Source organism: Desmodus rotundus, chromosome 1 (assembly GCF_022682495.2).
Source record: "Desmodus rotundus isolate HL8 chromosome 1, HLdesRot8A.1, whole genome shotgun sequence".
NCBI lineage: Eukaryota > Metazoa > Chordata > Mammalia > Chiroptera > Phyllostomidae > Desmodus > Desmodus rotundus.
In genome coordinates this window covers 100132320-100152448 of record NC_071387.1, presented here as the reverse complement: position 1 = coordinate 100152448, position 20129 = coordinate 100132320, and the positions used below count along the sequence as shown (strand labels likewise).

Sequence of the window (20129 nt, the reverse complement as noted above, 5' to 3'; positions counted from 1 at the left end):
GTCGCTCCGGTCCCATGGCCGGGCGCCATCTTGGCGCCGTGGCGCAGTGGGTCCCTGGGCTGGTTGGCAGGGTGGATGAGGTGGTGCGAGCGGACCTGGGATTGAGCGTGAGGGACGCGGGGGAGGTGGCGCCATCTTGGAAGTGATGAAGGTGACGTCCCCTGAGGGGTAGGCGCGGGCTCAGGCCCAGGGTATGGGGTGCTAGCTTCAGGAGCGTAGGTTTTTCTCACATCCCAGGAAAATGAATGAATGATGTGCTGCTTAGTCTCTGGAGCCAAAACATTTGCATCTCAGTGAGACTGGCCTGCCATATTGAGAGTAAAGCCAGAGGGCAATCCCCTCCCGGGCTCCAGCTGCTGTCACTGGTCAGCCAAAAAGCAGACACAAGCATTAGATTATAATTGTGCTTTTATTAACATCAGACACTAGCAGTCTGAGAAGGTGCTGAGTTAAACCCTAACACCAACCTTACCTTGAGCTTTCAGAAGCAAGTTTATATAAGAAACGTAAGAATTTGGGATGGGGAAATTCCTAGGGGGGAGTGCGCTGGTGCTATTTCATGGTGGGGTGGGGGGGGCAGGCAGCTGAAACGGAAGTCAGCAGCTTCTTCCTAAACTGGCTCCTTTGTTCCGGTGTAACCTCTGCGTTAGAATTCCTCTACCTCCCGCACCCCGCCGCAGGCCTGTGGTTTAAAGGCCAGGGAAGTTATGGTTGGGAAAGATGATCATGTGCTCAGCTGTTTGGCTTTGTTTAATTTTCATGTCTTGCGTTTCCCTATTCCACTTGCCCACGTGTATTCCCAGCTTCTTGCTATCCTGTCTCAAGGATCCGACTTATGATTCCAGGGCTCTTTGGTGGCCATTTTGAGGTTTTAAATCCTGGACTTCGGACCACCATTTGCAAGGACTGACCCCATTTCCCTACCCCATTTCCCCGCCCCAGCCTTAGGTATGTTTGCTTCATCCAGTCCAGAGAGGCTTTGTGGCGGAAGGACCCTGAGTAGCTGCTCTTGGTGTTAGGAAGTGGGCCCATCAAACTAACGGGAGAAGCAGGAGAAGCAGCAGGCATGGCAGACGTTGGTGCTCCGCTGCCCAGGAGGAAAAGGAGTTCCCTGAACCCGGGTGCCTTGGGCACCTTCCAGCCTCCCTGGATAGGTCCGCTTGGGCTCCAGCAGGGCCTATAGACTTACTACCCTGACTAGACGCCTTTCTGCGGGGTCATCCTCATTGACAGCCCAGGCCTTTCTTCTTGCATGTGCAACGCTGTCCTGTGTCACCCCAAGCTGCAGTTACGCTAGAGCAAGGGATAAAGGCTTTCCTTTCACTTTACCACTTACCAGAAGAGGGGGATCCTCACCTGGGTCACTGATGGTGTGTGTCAGAGAATACATGCTGTGTTACAACGAAACAATCAGAGATGTGGCTGCCAAACTCGTGAGGCACATGCTGGTGCAAAAGGAAAGAGGTTTTATTCAGAGGCCCACAACCTGGGAAAAAGGTGAACTCCCATCACAAAGACCATCTTTCTTTCCTGTTCAAGCTGGCAAGGGTAGGGAGGGAAGGGTTTTTTGGTGGGGTTTTTTCCCTATCCAATTATCTTGCCAGCTTTTAGTGTGATTGGGTCCTGTCCATCTTTCTAGCTTTCCCCAGGCTCAGTGTAAGAACCTCCCCCTGCCGCCATCTTGGCCAATGGGGAAGACTCCCCTGTCCTCTTCCTGCCCTTAACAGTAGCACCCAGAGAGGGAGAAGCCAGTGGATGGCCATGGATGTCAAAAAGCTCTGCAGTTGTTAGGGCTGCAATTTGAGAATTTTTGAGAATGGGCGGAATCTGAAGATGTTGCTTCCTCAAGTTGGTGGCTCGTTGCAGAGGCTCTGAGCTCAGACCAGCAAGTATACAAGTCCTAGTTCCAGTGCTGGCTGTGCAGCTTTAGGCAGTTAACCTCAGCCACCAAGGCCCACCTTCCTCCTCTTCAAGCCAGGAACATAACCCTTTGTAAAGTGTCTAGAGCCTCTCCAGCAGTTAGCACTAAATAAATGTTTCCTAAACTCTAACTGTAGTTATTTTTTCCTTTTACTCCCTGGTCCTCAGAAGCCTCCTGAAGTCCCTTCTCCTGTGATTCTTCCCTCACTGCCCCTCAAAGCAGCAGCGGCTCCCTGCTAGCACATCAGCTCCAGGCTGACCTCCACGTGCGCTTCATCCTGAGCCAGGGTGCTGGTTAGATAACTGGTGGGGCGAGTCCTTGTGTTACAGAAAAGACCCGGGGTGGGGGCGGGGGGGGTGAAGGATATACTATTACCGAAAGGATCCCCCTTTTGCTCCGGGGGTGGCCCCCCCACCCCTTACTTGGTTCGCCTTGCCCGCTGCCAGTGGAAAGACGTCTCTCAATGCCAGGGATGGGTGAAAAGGAAAGGGATTATTTATTTAAAAGTTACACAGACTTAGAGTAATGACTTAATGCCTTCATTAAAATACTAAAGTTCATTAGGATATCCACAGACGCACACAGTCCTTCCTTCTCGCTCTGCCCAGTCCGGGGTACCGGATCTCAGGGAAAGAAGTAGAAGTCCGTGGCTCAGGTTCCAGGCACCATCCTCTGTCGCCGCTGTGATCTCCAGTTAATCCAAAATCATGTGGCACCTTCTCATGGCTACCAGCAAGAGTCCTTTCTCCCCTTTTCTTCCCGGCAGTCTCGCCTGCTGCCTAAGCCACATGGCAAAAGGTAGCACGCCAAAGCCGTGTGGTCCCAACCTGGCATGGGTGCCGAGCCTGGGTTTAAATCCCAGGGCCAGTCTTCCTCTGCAGCCCCATTTCCGACTCCTCCCACAATTGGCTACACCTGCCAGCATTCCCTATTCTTCCAGTTTTACTGGGCTGCCATAGTAAGTCCAGGCAGGTGTGGCCCCATGGCGTGGAGCCAATCATCTCCAAGCTCTCACTCAGGTGCTGTAACCAAGGGGAGTTGCTTCCCAGCTGTATCTTGGGTAGAAGTCACTCCCAATCCCCTGGCTCAGAGCAGGGCCACAGCTATTTAACATATCCATGAAACCAGTTAAAGGTTATAGATATGTTAAATGACCATGGCAGGGGGTAGCTGCAAAACTGTTGTTGTACAAAACAGCTCTCAATGGCCCTGCTCCTTGTGTCCCATCCCCCAGCTCAGACTTGTGAGGTGAGGACATCCTGTATATTTTTTTCCTAATATTTCCTGAACGCCCTGAGTTCTGGACCCCATTACAAATCCCTATTTGCCCCCGCCCCCCGGCTGCACCCTGTTACACTTGGCCAGTCTGGAAGTTTCCTTCTTAATATCAGCATCTTTGTGTACAGAGAGTTAGAGGCTTTAGATCCTGTGCTACTGAGGAGGGAGAGGGGAGAGTGGGGTGTGGATAGTGACGGGGGAGGTTCTCAGAGGCATCCAGTAGACCTCCCAGAATGAGGCAGGTAAAGATGGAGCCCAGGGGTTTGGGGAGAGGAGGGTCCTCCTCTCCACCCATGATAGGCTGGCCCAGCTGGTACTCCAGCTGATGTTTACCAGGAGTCACCCTGGGGTGGGGGCTGCCCTCTTAGCCCTCACCCCATCCCCCTGAGAACCATGCCTGTCCCTGGGAGAGACAAGGCCATCTGGCTGCAGCACCACAGACTAGAGCAGGTTGGCAACTAGGAATGCCTGCCTTGGATGGGAGCCCAGCATCCCTGTGCTTGGAAGTTCCCAGGACAACCCTTGCCACTCTAGGTGGCACAGTCTCCAGCCTGTTGCCTGGCAGGTTAGGCAGCCATGGTGAGGCCAGGGGCAGGATGCAGAGCCAGGTCCCCTGCCCCCCACCCCCACCCGTGGCGTTGCCGACAGGATGCTTTAGTACAGGGTACCATGCCAGTGAGTCTGCCATGCTAAGAAGAGCTGTGACTTGCCAACCCCATGAGGCTGCCGCACCAGGAATGGGCCAAGAGGAGAGGGGGCTTGGAGGCCACACTATTGGGGTAGGAGGAAGAGGAGACAGCAAATGTGGAGGGGTAAACCACCCTCCACCATTCCCAGCTCCCTGTAGAATCGGACCATCTGGGTTCAAATCACAGTCAACCATCTACCAGCTGCATGACTTTGGGACTCAGTTTTCTCATCTGACAAATGAGAAAACAAACCTATCTCAGAGCCTCAGCTGAAAATTCATTGAGATGGTGCAGTTAAGCCCTCTGCACAGTGTCTGGTAAGAGTCTAACCAGGAGTAGCTTATTCTCATTCACTGACCCTTCCCTGCCCAGCTTCTGCCCTCCTCCCAGATTGTGCTTCAGAAGCACTGGGCTCTGAATGGGAACCCATTACTCAAGTTATAGCAGGTTCAAGGCTGAGGAACCCTGGCTCCCAGCCCCTGGCTTATTACCTTCTGAATGCTGTGGGAGGCATCCTTTGGCTGGCCTCAGGCTAAGAAGTGGGTAAATGGTTAGCATCATCCAGCAAGGGCCCTCTGCAGGGTGGCCCACCACAGCCATACTCTGTTCTGGGGCCCCTGGTCCCTGATGACCCACCAGGAACAGCCAAGCTCTACCCTAGATAGATGGCCCTCAGTCTGGGGAAAGAGCAGCCCAGAGTTCCCCACTACCCCAGACCATAGGCTCACACCACCTGGACTGGCCTGCAGCAACCCAGCAGCCACCACCTGGTACAGCTGAAACCGGAAAAGACATCAGCGTTCAGGCTGCCTGTCGCTACCAAACGCAATAAGCAGAGACAGAGATTGAATCTTTATGGGTGCTTTGAGGCAGCGATCTGAGAGGATGGCAGGTTTGCACCATAACAGACTGTCTTACATTTTCTTTCCAGGCCAGACTATTATAACAGAGAACAAAGTGCGGTGAGGGGTTTTGAAAATCAGGGAAAATTATATTAAACAACTGCAGTATTCTTGCCCTGGGCAGTTAGCTGTTCCCATGGAGGGATGGGTGGTTGTCTGTCTCTCCCAGGAACACAATGGCCCTGGTGCCTCCACTTGTCCCCAGGCAGTGGTCTTTCTCCCAGGAGCCAGGATGGGCCTTATCTATAGTTTCTGAAACAAAAGCTTTAACATATGCATTACTTACTAGGCTTATAAGTATTTACCTTAAACTAAAATTTTCCAACTCTTGAGTCCCCTATCACAACTATGTTCCCCCCAGGAGAAAAGAAAGGAGGGAGACGGGCTGAGCCCTCTGTGGGGCCGCTGCACGTGGGCCAGCTCCACCAGGCTGTGCCTTTGATGACGGCCCTCCCGTCTCTTCCTTACCCACTGCTGCTGTCAACTCCAAAGATTAGGTTTTGGATTTTCCAGGTTTTGTTGTTTCTTGTTCCTTCTTCAGCTCTAGAAACGGAGCCGTATCTACAGGGATGGGTGATTCTTGGCCTGGAAAAGAAGAGATGGGAGGTCCCAGAAACATGAAGCTGGGCAGGGAGCTGAAAAGGGTCTAAGCCAGTCTCCAGATACAGGGGTCCTGGGCCTGGAGGTGCTGGCCAAGGCTAGGACCCAGCCTCAGACTCCCCCAGGGCATGGATGCATGAATAGGGTAACCACAGAAACAAGGACAGCAGAAGCCCCAACCAGGCCTGCCTGGGGGTTCCTGGCCCCTTTTGGGCAGAGGGTATAATGCCAGGTAGCTCAGACTCCTGAGCGTGGTGGCAACCAGGTACCTCCATTGTGGCAGGGCAAAATCTAGATTAGTTTCCTATTGTTGTGTAACTAATGACTACAAACGTAGCAGCTTTAAACAACACCAATTTATTAAATCACAGCTCTGTGGGCCAGAAGTGTGGGTGGGCTCAGTTGGGTTCTCTGCCTAGGGTCTCAACAGGCTAAAATCAAGGACTTGGCCCGGTAGGCTCTCATTGGAGGCTGGGGGAAGAATTCACCTCCATGTTCGGTCAGGTGTTGCCTGGATTCAGTTCCATGTGGTCACAATGCTGAGGTTTTCTTTTTCCCTAAGGCTTTCAGCCAAGGCTGCCCTCAGCTCCTGGAGGCTGTTCGAAGTTCCTTGCCACTGACACCCCAAACTCTCCCACCCCCATCATCTTCAAAGCTAGAGATGGAGAACCATCTCCTTGGAACTGAATCCCTCTACACTTCAAATCTCTCTGATTCATCAGTTTCCTCAGTGTGACAAGGTAGAAGGGAAGTTCCAGCCTCCCAGGGCTACGCTAGGGCACTAAGCCCAAGCTGATGCCCTGCACACCTGCACTGCTGGCAGGTATGAGGCGCACACCAGGAGGGTCCCCATTCTCAAGACTCCTGCACCTACCTCTCCACAGCAGAGAGCTGTGGGGTGGGGAACCGAGGGGAGGGGTCTAGACCAACCACAGCTCCTCACACATCTCGAGCTCACAGTACTTGGGGATCTTGTGAAAGTGCAGATCTGCCCGAGCAGTTCCAAGGTGCCCCTGAGTCTGCCCTGCTGCCCTGATCCCTTGTCATGCTGAGGCTGGGTTCTGGGACACCAGTGAGGAGCCAGACACACTTGATGTCCACCAGGCCACCAGGCCACCTTGTGGTGCTGCAGCAGTTCCTGAGGTGCTGGCGTCCTCACGGGGCCTGCGTCAGCGTGGAGCACCCGTGCCCCCAGGACAGCCCTCCACCTGCGGGGGTCGGGAGAGAAAGTGCCCACCCCAGCATCCCTGTCCTCTGGGAGTCCGATGCAGGGGTGTTCCCCGTGGATTCTCAGAGGGCCCCAGCAGGATTGTGCCTCAGTGGTCCACACAGTAACCTCATCGTTCGGCAACTATCATTGAGCTCTTCCTCTTCTGCCCCAGGGTCCCCACCCCACTGGGGCTTCTTGGTATCACCTCCCAAATAAACCACCTGCATACCAGTCCTGGTCCCAGGTCAGCCTTTGGTAGACCGTGGTTAAGATCAGGAGCACCTGGCATCTGTGTGATGGGCCCACTGACATAAGCATTGGGGTGTCAGGGGTGCTTCCTCCACAGCACCCCCACTCCAGTCTTCTTAGTCCCCAGGGCCCCTGGTGCTACTAATGTCCTTCATAAATTATCTGATTGAATTATCCCAAAAGGGTTCTGCTGGGTGCAACCAAAATCTGTATATTGCTGATAAATAGAGAAAGATTTAGGAGTTTGGGCGTGGTTTTGGGGTAGACAGGACATGGGTGGCCATGAGGGTGTCCAGGAAGCTACCCAAGTCCACAAAACTCTCTGCAAAGGGTCAACTAAAATATGCACACTTGTTTATTAGCAAAGGAGACCGAAGGGCACCAGACTGATCCAGCAGGCAGTCCTGCCATTGGGTGCCCACAGCCCTGGATGAATTGTCCAGTGCTGTGGTAAGTATTGCACCTTCACAGGCTCAGCTGTGCGCAGGCTAGCTGCACCAGTGGGGCAGCCCAGAGCAGAGGGAGGAGCAGCAGCAGTGGGACCGAGTCTGGCCTGGGTGCACTGTTGGCCATGAGCCTCTGGATCCAGCCGAAGTACCTACTGACGTTGGTGTAGACGCCGGGCCGATTGGGCCTACCACAGCCCACTCCCCAGCTCACGATTCCAATCTGAATCCACAGCCCATTCTTTTCACAGGTCAAGGGGCCACCTGAGTCACCCTGGGGAGCAAAATTGGTGAGCAGGGCCTGAGGAGAGGCAGAGGGGCCAGTGAAGAGGCCCCAAGGTTATGGAGCTGGGCAAACTGGGTTCAAATCCTACCGCCCCCCCCCAAAAGTGACCAAGCCTCAATTTCTGCATCTGCAATGTGGGGCAACAGTCTCTACCCACCGAATTTCACATGAGCATCAAAGGAGATACAATCAGTGTAAAATGAGAAGCTTTTACAGGAGGGGTAAGTAAGAGCTGCAATCATTTTCTCATTAATCAACACCAAGGGTGGGTTGGTCATGGCGGTTGCTCTTAGGCCCAAGGTTGGGAGGGGACCAGTGGTGCCTGGGTCCAGAAAGGCCCTGACTGGGGCAGGGGCACTCACTTTGCAGGTGTCACGGCTGCCATCCTCAGAGCCAGCACAAATCATGTCTTCCCCGATTCTATAGAAGAAATTGGGCTGTTGGAACAGGTAGTTACACCTAGAGTTGTTTATGATGGAGACCTGTACTTCCTGGAGGGTGTAGGGAGGTGGCAGCCCTGCATGGAAGTTGAGGGGACAGAGAGAGAGAGCATCCTGAGCCTCTCCTTGCCATCTCGTTGGGAGGAATGACATGGGCTGTGAGGGTAGAGGCCCCTAAGGCACCCAAAGTGCCTGGACCATTGTTCCTTTTTTTATTCTAATTTTTAAAAAGACTTTATTTCTTTATTTTTAGAGAGAGGGAAGGAGGGAAAAAGAGGGGGAGAATCCATGACGTATGAGAGAAACAATGATCGCTTGCCTCTCGCATGCCCCCAACGGGGACCTGGCCCACAACTCAGGCAATCGCCCTGACCAGGAATGAAACTGGCATACTTTCAGTTTGCGGGACAACACTCAACCCACTGAGCCATGCCAGTCAGGGCGGGCTGTTGTTCCTGATGAGTCCTCTGTTCTAGCCCAGCACCCAGCACATCATGGGTATGAGCAATATCACAGAAGTAATCAGTGGCTGGACAGGCTGTTACGGCACCTCCCTGAGATTCAGTTTTCCTATCTGTGGCATGCAGATGACAGCCTTTGCCCAAGCCAATGGAGAGAAACCTTAGCATGCATAGGAGGCGGGGCTAATGCCCCTGAAATCATTTATGTGTAATATATTACAGCTGCAGGATCCAGGCCAAAAACTTTCTAAATTTGATGAAAGATATGAATCTATACAGCCCAGAATCTATGTACTCTGAACAACTCCAAGTAGGATAAACACAAGGAGATCCACATGGAGATACATACTCATCAAAATGGCAAAAGACAAAGGGAGAATATTGTACGCAGCAAGAGAGGAGCCACATGGTAAGTATGAGGGACCTTCAACAAGATTAACAGCCAAATTACTTTCATACACCCTAGAGGCCAGGAGACAGTAGGATGACATACTTAGAATAAAACAGTGAACCAAAAATTCTCTATCAGGCAAAATTATTCTTCAAAACATGAAGGAGAGGTTAAGAAATTTCCAGATAAACAAATGCCGGAGAGGCTCACCACTAGCAGCCCTGCCCTATTAGAAAGGGGAAAGGGAGCCCTTCAGGCTAAAATGAAAGGACACCAACCAGTAACTAAAACCCACCAGAAGGAATAAAGAACACTGGTACAGAGAAGTACACAGGTACATACAGAAGCCAGTATTATTACAGTTTTGGCTTAGAACTTATTTCTTCCTATATAATTAAAAAGACAAATGTGTAATAATGTTGGGAACCGCCCTGCCTGGTTTCAGAAGCTGTAAACCCCCATGGCTAAGTCTGAGTAAGAGACCTTGGGACCATAAGCCACAAAGGAGACAAAGCTTATCTCGCTGGTAGTGGCGCTGCCTCTGCCTGTTTTACTTTACCCTGCTTGGCCCCAAGCAAATGACTGGTTAGCCAATGACGAGTAAGATTCCTCAAGGGAGGGATGACCTGGGACAGGCACAGTCATGAAGGGACCCTCAGGGAAGGACTTGGGGGGCTATAGAAGAAGGGGGTGATGGACCCTCACCCCTCAGCTTTGACATAGCCTGAGTCCTCATTCTGTCTGCAAGACGTCTCCTAATTTCTTGGCTGCCTTATTTCCTCGGCCTGACTTAAGCCTGAAACAATGACAGAGGGCGGTGCAGCCCTGGGCAGAAACAGGCAGTTCCTGGGGGCGATCAGGTCTAAGAAAGAAAACATAAAATCCTGTGAAACCTGCTTTGCTAAGAGTATCCTCAGTTTTCTGATAAGGGTCCAAGCATAAAATGAGTTTGTTCCCAAAGTTTTATAGCCCTTTAGCTAACTGACCCTGACTCAGAATAAGCCCTCAGAGTTCTTTGTATGTTATCTATTGTTTGATCCTTACTGCCTGACAATGACTGATGAGCTTTACCTGTGTTCCTGTGCAAATTGAACCCAGTAAAAGCCCATTGAGGAACAGGCTCCTGGCCCTTCTCCTCTGAGAGATCAGCCACCTTTCCTCCCCAAGCAGATCATGTCTTCGTAGACTTATTCTCATCCATGGCAGCCAGGGGGGTTCTGCAGGCAGAGCCCCCCCCCACATAATAATAATTATAAATCTCTGTTAATGGTCACACAACATATAAAACTGTAAATTGTGACAATAACAACTTAAAAGGGAAGAATAGAGCTGTATAGGAACACTTTTTGTTTACTATTGAAGCTGAGTTAATATTAATTCAAAATAGATGGTTGTAAGTTTAAGTTGTTAAATTATAATTCCCAGGACAGCCACTAGGAAAATAACTAAAAAATATACAGAAGGGGAAATGAGAAGGAAATCAATACAGTACATTAATAAAAATGAAACACAAAAGGAGGACATAAGAAACAAAAATGGCCCTGGCTGGTGTGGCTCAGCGCATCGAGCGCCAGCCTGTCGCAGGTTCGTTTCCCGGTCAGGGCACACACCTGGGTTGTGGGCCAGGTCCCCAGTTGGCTGTGTGTGAGAGGCAACCAATCAATGTATCTCTCACTCACTGATGTTTCTCTCCTCTTTCTCCCTCCTTCCCCTCTCTCTAAAAGTAAATAAATAAAATCTTAAAAATATATATGACATAGATATAAAATACAAAGATATGACAAGACATAGAAAACAAATAGAATAATGGTAGAAGCGAGTGCATCTTTATTGGTGAATAATTTTAATGTAAATGGATTAAGCACTCCAATTAAAAGGCAGAGATTGGCAGAATAGATTAAAAACACGGGATCCAACTACATGTTGTATACAAGACAATAATTTTATTTATTTTTAAATTTTTATTTATTGATTCTTTAGAGAGAGGGAGGGGGAGAAACATCAATTCATCGTTCTACTCACTTATACACTCATTGGTTACTTCCCCTATGTGCCCTGACTGTAGGTCAAACCCTCAACCTTGGCGTGTTGGGTTGATGCTCCAACCAACTGAGCTACCTGGCCAGGGCCTACAGCACAATCATTTTAGGTCCAAAGGCACAGGTTGAAAATGAAAGGTTGGGGAAAGAGATTCCATGCAAACAGTAACCTAAAAAGAGCTCATGTTCCTATACCGTCAGATAAAATAGACTTTCAGTCAAAACTTGTTACAAGAGTGCCCTGGCTGGTGTGGCTCAGTGGATTGAGCGCCGGCCTGCAAACCAAAGAGCCGCCGCTTTGATTTCCTGTCAGGGCACATGCCTGGGTTGCGGACCAGCTCCCCAGCAGGGAGCATGTGAGAGGCAACCACACACTGATGTTTCTTTCCCTCTCTTTCCCCCTCCCTTCTCCTCTAAAAATAAATAAATCTTTTTTAAAAAGCACCTGTTACAAGAGTCAAAGCGAAGAATATGATATATTGATAAAAGTGTCAAATTGAAGAGTCTCAGCCGAGCCCCCGTCGATCCACTGCCACCCACTTTGGACACACTTTGGACACAGAACATCCAGTCATGGATAAAAATGAACTGGTGCAGAAGGCCAAGCTGGTCAAACAGGCTGAGCGATATGATGACATAGCAGCCTGTGTGAAGTTGGTAACTGAGCAAGAAGCAGAATTATCCAATGAGGAGAGGAATCTTCTCTCAGTTGCTTATAAAAGTGTTATAGGAGCCCATATTTTGGAGAGTTGTCATGAATATTGAGCAAAAGACAGAAGGTACTGAGAAAAAACAGCAGATGGCTCGAGAATACAGAGAGAAAATTGAGACCAAGCTAATGGTCTCATTACATCATTGGCGTGTTGTACTGCAATGATGTACTCTCTCTCTTGGAAAAGTTCTTGATCCCCAATGCTTCACAAGCAGGGAGCAAAGTCTAGGAAACTACTACCATCACCTGGCTGAGGCTGGTGTTGAGGATGACAAGAAAGGGATTATGGATCATTCACAACAAGCATACCAAGAAGCTTTTGAAATCAGCAAAAGGAAATGCAACCAGCATCCTATCAGATTGAGTCTGGCCCTTAACTTAAGCAACCTATCAGATGCAGAGTTCAAAACACTGGTTATCAGGATGCTCCAGGAACTCATTGGGTACTTCAATAGCATAAAAAAGATCCAAGCAGTAATGAAGGCCACATTAGGTGAAATTAAAAAAAAAAACTACAGGGAACTAACAGTGGAGGGAATGAAACTGAGAAACAAATCAATGATTTGGAACACAAGGAAGAATAAATCATTCAATCAGAACAGCAAGAGGAAAAGAGAATTAAAAAAATGAGGATAGGCTAAGGAACCTCTGGGACAGCTTTAAACATTCCAACATCCAACTCATAGGGGTGCCAGAGGAAGAGCAAGAAATTGAAAACTTATTTGAAAAAATAATGAAGGAAAACTTCCCCAATCTGGCAAAGGAAATAGACTTCCAGGAAGTCCAGGAAGCTCAGAGTCCCAAATAAGTTGGATCCAAGGAGAAACACACCAAGGCACATCATAATTACATTACCCAAGATTAAAGATAAGGAGAGAATCTTAAAAGCAGAGAGACAAAAGGAGACAGTTACCTACAAAGGAGTTCACATAAGACTGTCAGCTGATTTCTCTCAAGAAACCTTGCAGGCAAGAAGGGGCTGGAAAGAAGTATTCCAAGTCATGAAAGGCAAGGACCTACAACCTAGATTACTCTATCCAGCGAAGCTATCATTTAGAATAGAAGGGCAGATAAAGTGCTTCCCAGATAAGGTAAAAAGCTAAAGGAGTTCATTATCACCAAGTGTAACAGGGTGCAGCCAAGGGGGGCCCCAAATAGGGATTTGTAATGGGGTCCAGAACTCAGGGTGTTTAGGAAATATTAGAGAAAAACATATATATGATGTCCTCTCCCGAACCAGTCTGAGCTGGGGGATGGGACACATGGAGCAGGGCCATTGAGAGCTGTTTTGTACAACAGCTGTGCACCTAACCTCTGGCATGGTCATTTAACATATCTATAACCTTTAACTGGTTTCATGGATATGTTAAATAGCTGTGGCCCTCCTTTGAGCCAGGGTGTTAGGAGTGACTTCAACCCAGGATATAACTGGGAAGCAACTCCCCTTGGTTACAGCACCCGAGTGAGAGCTTGGAGATGATTGGCTCCACGCCATGGGGCCACACCTGCCTGGACTTACTATGGCAGCCCAGTAAAGCTGGAAGAATACGGGGATGCTGGCAGGTGTAACTGATTGTAGGAGGAGTTGGAAATGGGGCTGCAGAGGAAGACTGGCGCTGGGATTTAAACCAAGGCTTGGCAGCCATACCAGAGAGGACCACGCGGCTTTGGGGTGCTCCCTTTTGCCACGTGGCTTAGGCAGCAGGAGAGACTTTGCCTGGAAGAAAAGAGGAGCAAGGACTCTTGCTGGTGGGCCATGAGGAGGTGCCACATGGCTCTGGATTAACTGGAGATCTTGGCAGCGACCCAGCTGATGGTGCCGGAACCGAGGGGCTGCCTGAACCACAGACTTCTACTTCTTTTCCTGAGATACGGTACCCTGGACTGGGCAAAGGGGAGAAGGAAGGACTGTGTGCATTTGTGGGTATTCTAATGAACTTTAGTATTTTAATGAAGGCATTAAGTCATTACTCTAAGTCTGTGTAACTTTTAAATAAATAATTCCTTTCCTTTTCACCAATCTCTGGCATTGAGAGACATCTTTCCTCCGGCAGTGGGCAAAGCGAACCTAGTAGGTGGGGGGGAACCCCCAGAGAAAAAGGGGGGTCCTTTTGGTAATAGTATATCATTCACCACCTCCCCACAGGTCTGTTCTCTAATGCAAGCACTTATTATATGAAATGTTAAAGGGACTTATCTAAGAAAAAGAAGATGATCAAAACTAGGAACAGTAAAATGACAACAAACTCACAACCATCAACAACTGAACCTATAAAAAAAATAAAAAACAAAGACAACTAAGCAGAGGAACAGAATCACAGAAATAGAGATCACATGGAGGGTTATCAGCAGGAAGGGGGAGGGGGAGGGAAGAGAATGGGGGAAAAGGTGCAGGAAATAAGAAGCATAAATGGTAGGTACAACATAGACAGGGGGAGGTTAAGAATAGTATAGGAAATGGAGAAGCCAAAGAATTTTTATGTATGATCCATGGACATGAACTAAGGGGCGGAGGGGAATGCTGGTGGGAGGGAGGGGTGCAGATTGGAGGAGGACAAAAGGGAGGGAAAAAATGGGGCATCTGTAATAGCATAGTCAATAAAATGTACTCAAAGAAAACACTATGCTCAACGAAAGAAGCCAGATACAAAATGTCACATATTGTATGATTCCATTTCCATCAAATATCCAGAAGAGGTAAATTCGTAGAGGTAAAAAGCTGATTAGTGCTTGCTAAGGGCTGGAGGGAGGAGGTAATGGGGAGTGACTGCTTAAGGGTTATGGAATGTCATTTCGAGATGATGAAAATGTTCAGCATTTAGATGGTGGTGATGGTGAATATACAAAAACTCACTGAATTGTATATACTTTAAAACGGTGAATTTTATGGTTTGTGAATTAAATCTCAATTATACCAAAAACCAGTTCTGGGTGGGAGGCTCAGTTGGTTGGAATGTCGTCCTGTACACCAAAAGGCTACAGGTTCGATCCCCGGTTGGGGCGCGTACGAGAGACAACTAACAGATGTTTCTCTTTCTTTCCCTTCCTCTCACTCTAAAAATCAGTCAACTTATCCTCGGGGTAGGATTAAAAACAACAAACCAGTGCCTAAGGCCTTTCTGAAAAATCCGCCCCCCAATCCCCCAGATCCCTGCAGGTTGGGGAATGCAGCCTGCGGGGGGCAGCTAGCTCACAGTCTCTGGGGAGGACAGGGAACTGAGTGTGGGCACAGAAAGTACTGCCCTTTCAGGGGGAGCGGCAGTGGACAGCAGGTGGGGAGAGAATGCTGATCAGGCCCACAGAGGGGCCCAGATGTACAAAGACCAAGGTGGGGGCTCATGTGTCTGGAAAGGAGGATAATGTTCCCCTCTTACCCATCCATCTGTCCCCAGCCTCACCGTTATCCTCACGGATGTGTCCCCAGCCGGTCACCCAGCAATTAGTCCGGTTCTGGAACTCAAAGGAGGAGGCCATCACACAGATGGGCTGGATGTACTTATTGTAGGTGACGGAGGAAGTCAGCCTCAGCAGGGCAATGTCGTTCGATGAAGACCCCTTGGAATGAGGGTACATAATAATGTCCCGCACCTTGTAACGATGGTAGAAGGCCCCCAGGTTCCAAAGAGATGGCCTGGAAGACCGCTCGCCGAACTGGACCACCCAGTTTGAGGGATCTCTGTGCCTGGCAGGGGGAGAGAGAGGAGTAAGGGGTCCTCAGCAAAGTGTGGGCCACCTGAGCATCCCTGGGGCCCACTCCCTGAGGGGAGACAGCCCAGGGTGCTATTAGGGCCCATCCTGGACACCATGAATAGTTCTTCTTATGGGACAAAGAGTACAGTGAAGAAATGGTGAGAGCCCAGAAGGCCGCAACCAAAACCCCAGAACCTGAGCATTTGAGGGGTGGGGGCGGAGCAGGAGGGTGCCTCCCTCTGTGGTCTGATCTGGCCAGTCACTCAACAAGCCTGTCACCTCTCTGAGCCATCCTAAAAAAAGAATGAGCAGAGGCACAGGGATCAAAGTGGGACACTCAGCAGGGCAGGGGCCAAACAGCTGCAGGGGCTGCCCTGGGCCAGGCTCTGCCCAACACACACCCACTTCAGCGGGATCCTCCCCGCTGTGGTGCCTCCACTGGGAGGTGGGGTGAGGAAGGTGAAGGCTAGTTGTGCCATTTACTGACAAGAAAACAGGAAAGAGAAAAGAACAGAAACACAAATGTGCACAAGCGAGTTCTGGAAGACCCTTCTGCAAAAAAAAAACCTGAACAAAGTTCACTTCAGGGCCACTCGGGGACTCCTGTGGAGGACGGTGAAGGCTGATGTCAAAGAGGCCCTTGTCCTTCACGGACGGGGCTGAAAGTTGGCGCACTAGTCCCTGTGTACGGGAATCTTCAGGGTCTGGGAAATCATCATCTTCCTCCTCCTCAGAATCCTCCTCCTCTCTCTCCTTCTCCGCCCCCTCGGAGCCTCCTCCTCCAGTTCCCTAGCATAATCAGGCGAAAGAGGCTATCACCACGCTTAGCCAGGGTGCCAGCGGAGCCGGCAGTGGGTTTGGCAGGAGGGAGGTATATCCTTCCACTGTCGATGCCCAAGTATCTGTGATAGATTTCTTTACTTTCGGTTCCTCCTTCTGCGGATCAAGCGCATCACGAATGAAAGCCCACAAAGTGAAAGTAAAAATGGGAATTTGCACCGGCCCCTCAGCAGTATACCATCCCGCAATTTTTCACCTACCTTTGCCCATATCAAAGCTCAGGTTAAGTGCGGGCAAGGCCACGCTTGACCGTCCGCAAAGCAGAACAGGCCAGTAGCTGACAGCAGCCAGAACCCGCGAGGGTTGGGAGGGACATAGATAACCACAAACTTCAGCTGCGTGTGACTGTAACTTTTGCAGAAGACATATTTATCGTTTAGGTAGCCTGGGAATGGAACAGTCTTTGCCCACAGCGTTTCCCTGAGTCTGCAAAACTTCCTTGAGCTTTTTGTAGGCAACCCCTATAAAATAAACGCAGAGACCATGTTCAGGGTCATTGTCTCTCCATCTGAGGACAATGCTCCACCTGGCCCCTGCCTTTCCTTAACTTGTGTCGTGTTGTGTTTTTCTTAATCTCCCATCGCCCCCCACTTAGGGACCTCCACCCTGCGCTGGTTGTGGCAGGTGGCACCCAAACAGGGACCTGAGTAGGGGGGTACTCCTTAATCCAGGCGAAGAGACGATCCTGAGGGTGCGCCGCAAGTCTTGAAGTAAGGTAAGTAGAGCGTTAAGTTTTAGCCAGGTGTAAAGCATGGGAATGCAGGCTCCGCCGAGAGGCGGCTTTACGTGCAAACGCTTAAACCCAAGCTTAAGGCAAGGGGAACCAAGGTGCGTAGCTCTCAATTAGAGCAGTTCTTGGACTTTGTCCCGCAGACTTGCCCTTGGTTTCCAGACGAGGGAACTGTTAATGCAATTACATGTCCAGTGAACGTCACTGGACCTTGGTATGCGGATGCCGGCCTCCAAGTGCTTGAGGAATTACAAAAGGCCTCGAGCTGCCCTAAACGTACGCTCCGCCTTATTGTGGCTGGAATTATTGCCCTTGTCACAGTCCCTGCATCCTTGCTCAAAGTATCCAAAATGCTGAATTCGTTAATAGCCTAGCCCATAACACTTCTGTGGCTTTAAATACTCAAAGTGAAATTGACGTTAAGCTAGAAACTAAGCTTAATGCTCTAGAAGCTGTAGTAATAGGTCTAGGAGATCAAATACAAGCCATTAAGTTTAGACAGCGGCTGCAGTGTCATGCAAAATACCAATATGTATGTGTCACTCAGGCTCCTTATAATAGCAGTCAGTGGAATGGGGAGAGGTCAAAGCACACCTGCTAGGAGTATGGCATAGTGGCAATAGAAGCCGAGATTTAATTCACCTGAATCAAGAGATTAGGAATATACAAGAAGCCAGAGACCCTATTATAAACCCTGCCCAAGTAGCCCAAGTAGAGTTACTGTCTGAGTTAAAAGGTTTTAATCCATTCGATCTACTTAAACACACCACAAGATATACGGGGGGGACTTGTGCTTGTGATTTTAATCTTACTCTGTGTTTTTTCATTAGTCGGCCGACAAGTTGGAAGGGAGCCCCAGCTAACTCGCCTAGGATTGCATTGCCTGCATTTAGAAAAGAAAAGCGGGGGCCAGGTGGAGCACTGTTCTCGGATGGAGAGACAATGACCCTGAACATGGTCTCTGCGTTTATTTTATAGGGGTCGCCTACAAAAAGCTCAAGGAAGTTTTGCAGACTTAGGGAAACGCTGTGGGCAAAGATTGTTCCATTCCCAGGCTATCTAAACGATAATGTCTTCTGCAAAAGTTACAGTCGCACGCAGCTGAAGTTTGTGGTTATCTATGTCCCCCTCAACCCCCGCGGGTTCTGGCTGCTGTCAGCTGCTGGCCTGCTCTGCTTTGCGGACGCAAGCGGTCAAGCATGGCCTTGCCCGCACTTACCCTGAGCTTTGACGTCAGCCTTCACCGTCCTCCACAAACCCCTATGGGCGCGGCCAGCTGCCGCGGGGCCTGGAGCTCAAGAGAACACGAGAGTCAGTCACATCTGTGTAAGACATGTGCGGTGCAGACCCAAGGAGCCGGTCAGCAGGCCATCGCATGCAGCCGCCAGACTTACTTGACAAAGCAGTGCGCGGCAGAGAGCACCCAGCGCCGGTTGAGCAGGCTCCCTCCGCAGGTGTGGCCTTTACGAAAGCGCAGGCTGACCTGCCAGGGCCAGCGCCCGAGAACTGAGTCTTTTCCTCCCACTACTCGCGGGTAGATGTTCTGGTGGCCGCACGGCTCTGGGATGGACAGATGGACATGGAGCTGAGCTGCAGAAGACAGCCCTGCCTGCCCGCCCTCAGGCCCAGGGAAACCGCGGGTGTCCTGGGGTCGTGCAGTTCGTGGAAAAGGTGATGTTGGGGACCCTCCCCATGTGGTCTGTAGGCGTCCGCCCCTCCCCCAAGGGCCCATCAGTTACGTGTGAGCAATGACGAGTTCTCGAAACCTGGGGCGGGAGAGATGAAAAGATATAGCACCCTTTGCGCTCAGGCCTAGGTTCTCTGAGCCGGGAAACACGCGTCTGTGGGCGACTTACCTGGAAACAGCTGGCCCTGATCCTGCCACCCTGCGGGGTAGAGGAGAAGGTGAGCTCCGCTCAGTCTCCATGCGCCCCACCCTGCCCCCATCACCCCTAGGTCAGCCGGCAGCTCCGGCCTGAGCTCACCCAGCATCTCGAGTTCCACTGGCACCAACAGCTGCACCAGCAGCAGCGCCGCGACTGTAGCGCCCATGGCCTCGTCTCCCTGCGCTTGGCGCCCCCTCTGCTTCTGCCTGCCCCAGGGCCGGGCTGGGGCGCCCCCTGGGGAAGACGCGAACCCTGGAAGCCATCTTCTAGCTTGACCTCTCTGGGTCTCAGGGCTTCTGTAGACATCAGAACTCACGGCAACCACAGCTTTGAGTTTCTCCTGGGGCTGGGTCCCCAGCTGCACCCCTTGATATGACCTGGGAGCCAATGCACCCAAACAATCTTTTTATTGTCTGCAACCCTGGGATCCTGACTGCCCCCTTTTTACCCACTTCTCCTTCTAGGAAGGAAGGAGGACCTGGCTCACAGCCAGAACTCCCGGGAAAGCACACTAACAAGTCCTCACTGAGTGCCCACTGGGGACCTAGCACTGTGTCACCTCTGTTAAAAGTAATGATCCTTTATAGGACCCACAGAATAAAAGCTGGCCTGGTTTTGACCACTAGAAAGCTATTAGCCTTCCTGTCTGCCTGCTGTTACACATCTGACCTCAACTAAACCCCACAGACTCTGCAGGCAGCTTTCCTTTCTTGTGGGCCGTGTTGCAGGGCACCAAAACCCACGAGCTGGCTCTTCAATCATGGGCGTGAATGGACAACCAAGCCCGTTCCACGGGACCACCCTCAAAGTCAGTAGTTCACTAGAAGGGTTCACAGAACTCAGAAAAGCTATTGTACTCGTGGTTATGGTTCATCACAGTGGATGGATACAGACAACACCAGCACGGGCAAAAGGCGCAGAGGACAGACTCCAGGAGAGACTGCGGGCGAGCTTCCAGCTGCCCTATCTTAGTGGAGTCAGGTGGACAGTGCAGAATTCTCCCAGCAGTGACTCGTAACAACACACGTGAAGCATTGCTAGCCAGGGAAGCTCACCTGAGCCTTGGTGTCTGAAGTTTTTCTTGGGGTTCCATCCCATAGGCACGCAGTACCCATGTAACTGACCTTAATTCTCAGACTCCAGCCAGAGCAGAGGTCCAACTGATACCATGTGACCCAAGGTCCCACCGTGAATCACGCATCAACTGTCTGGAGTGGCGCAAGGCTCCGGGTCTACAAAGGCACTGTTTTCAAGCAGGACATTCCAAGGGCTCAGAGGTCATTTCCTGGGAGCTGGTCCAGCGCTGGGCCTTTCTTTAGACTCCGTAGGGTTTGACTATCCTCGGTGTCTCTTCAGTTA

General features: G+C 50.5%; 1 protein-coding gene and 1 long non-coding RNA gene across 2 annotated transcripts; one reads left to right on the top strand and one right to left on the bottom strand.

Annotated features, from left to right (window-relative positions):
- The first annotated feature begins 85 nt into the window (after positions 1-85).
- Positions 86-13613, top strand: LOC112298394 (uncharacterized). The gene is made up of 3 exons (XR_006654465.2): positions 86-151; positions 7547-7802; positions 11355-13613. It is a non-coding gene; the product is annotated as an uncharacterized lncRNA (long non-coding RNA).
- On the bottom strand, positions 7202-19931 carry LOC112298427 (serine protease 41-like). The gene is made up of 7 exons (XM_053928458.1): positions 19826-19931; positions 18870-19147; positions 18741-18770; positions 18279-18444; positions 15023-15306; positions 7944-8098; positions 7202-7569 (listed from the first exon to the last, which is right to left on the bottom strand). The coding sequence occupies exons 1-7, from the start codon at positions 19861-19863 to the stop codon at positions 7315-7317; spliced, it is 1206 nt and encodes a 401-aa protein (XP_053784433.1). The 5' UTR covers positions 19864-19931; the 3' UTR covers positions 7202-7314.
- Between the last annotated feature and the right edge of the window lie 198 nt (positions 19932-20129).

Excerpts from the sequence above, each read along its gene's own strand:
- LOC112298427 (XM_053928458.1), bottom strand. The coding sequence starts at position 19,863 with ATGGAACCCCAAGAAAAACTTCAGACACCAAGGCTCAG. Across the intron at positions 18,445-18,740 it reads TCAGGGCCAGCTGTTTCCAG|AGCCGTGCGGCCACCAGAAC; the intron begins GTAAGTCGCCCA and ends TGTCCATCCCAG. Across the intron at positions 8,099-15,022 it reads ACACATCCGTGAGGATAACG|GGCTGCCACCTCCCTACACC; the intron begins GTGAGGCTGGGG and ends ACTTCCATGCAG.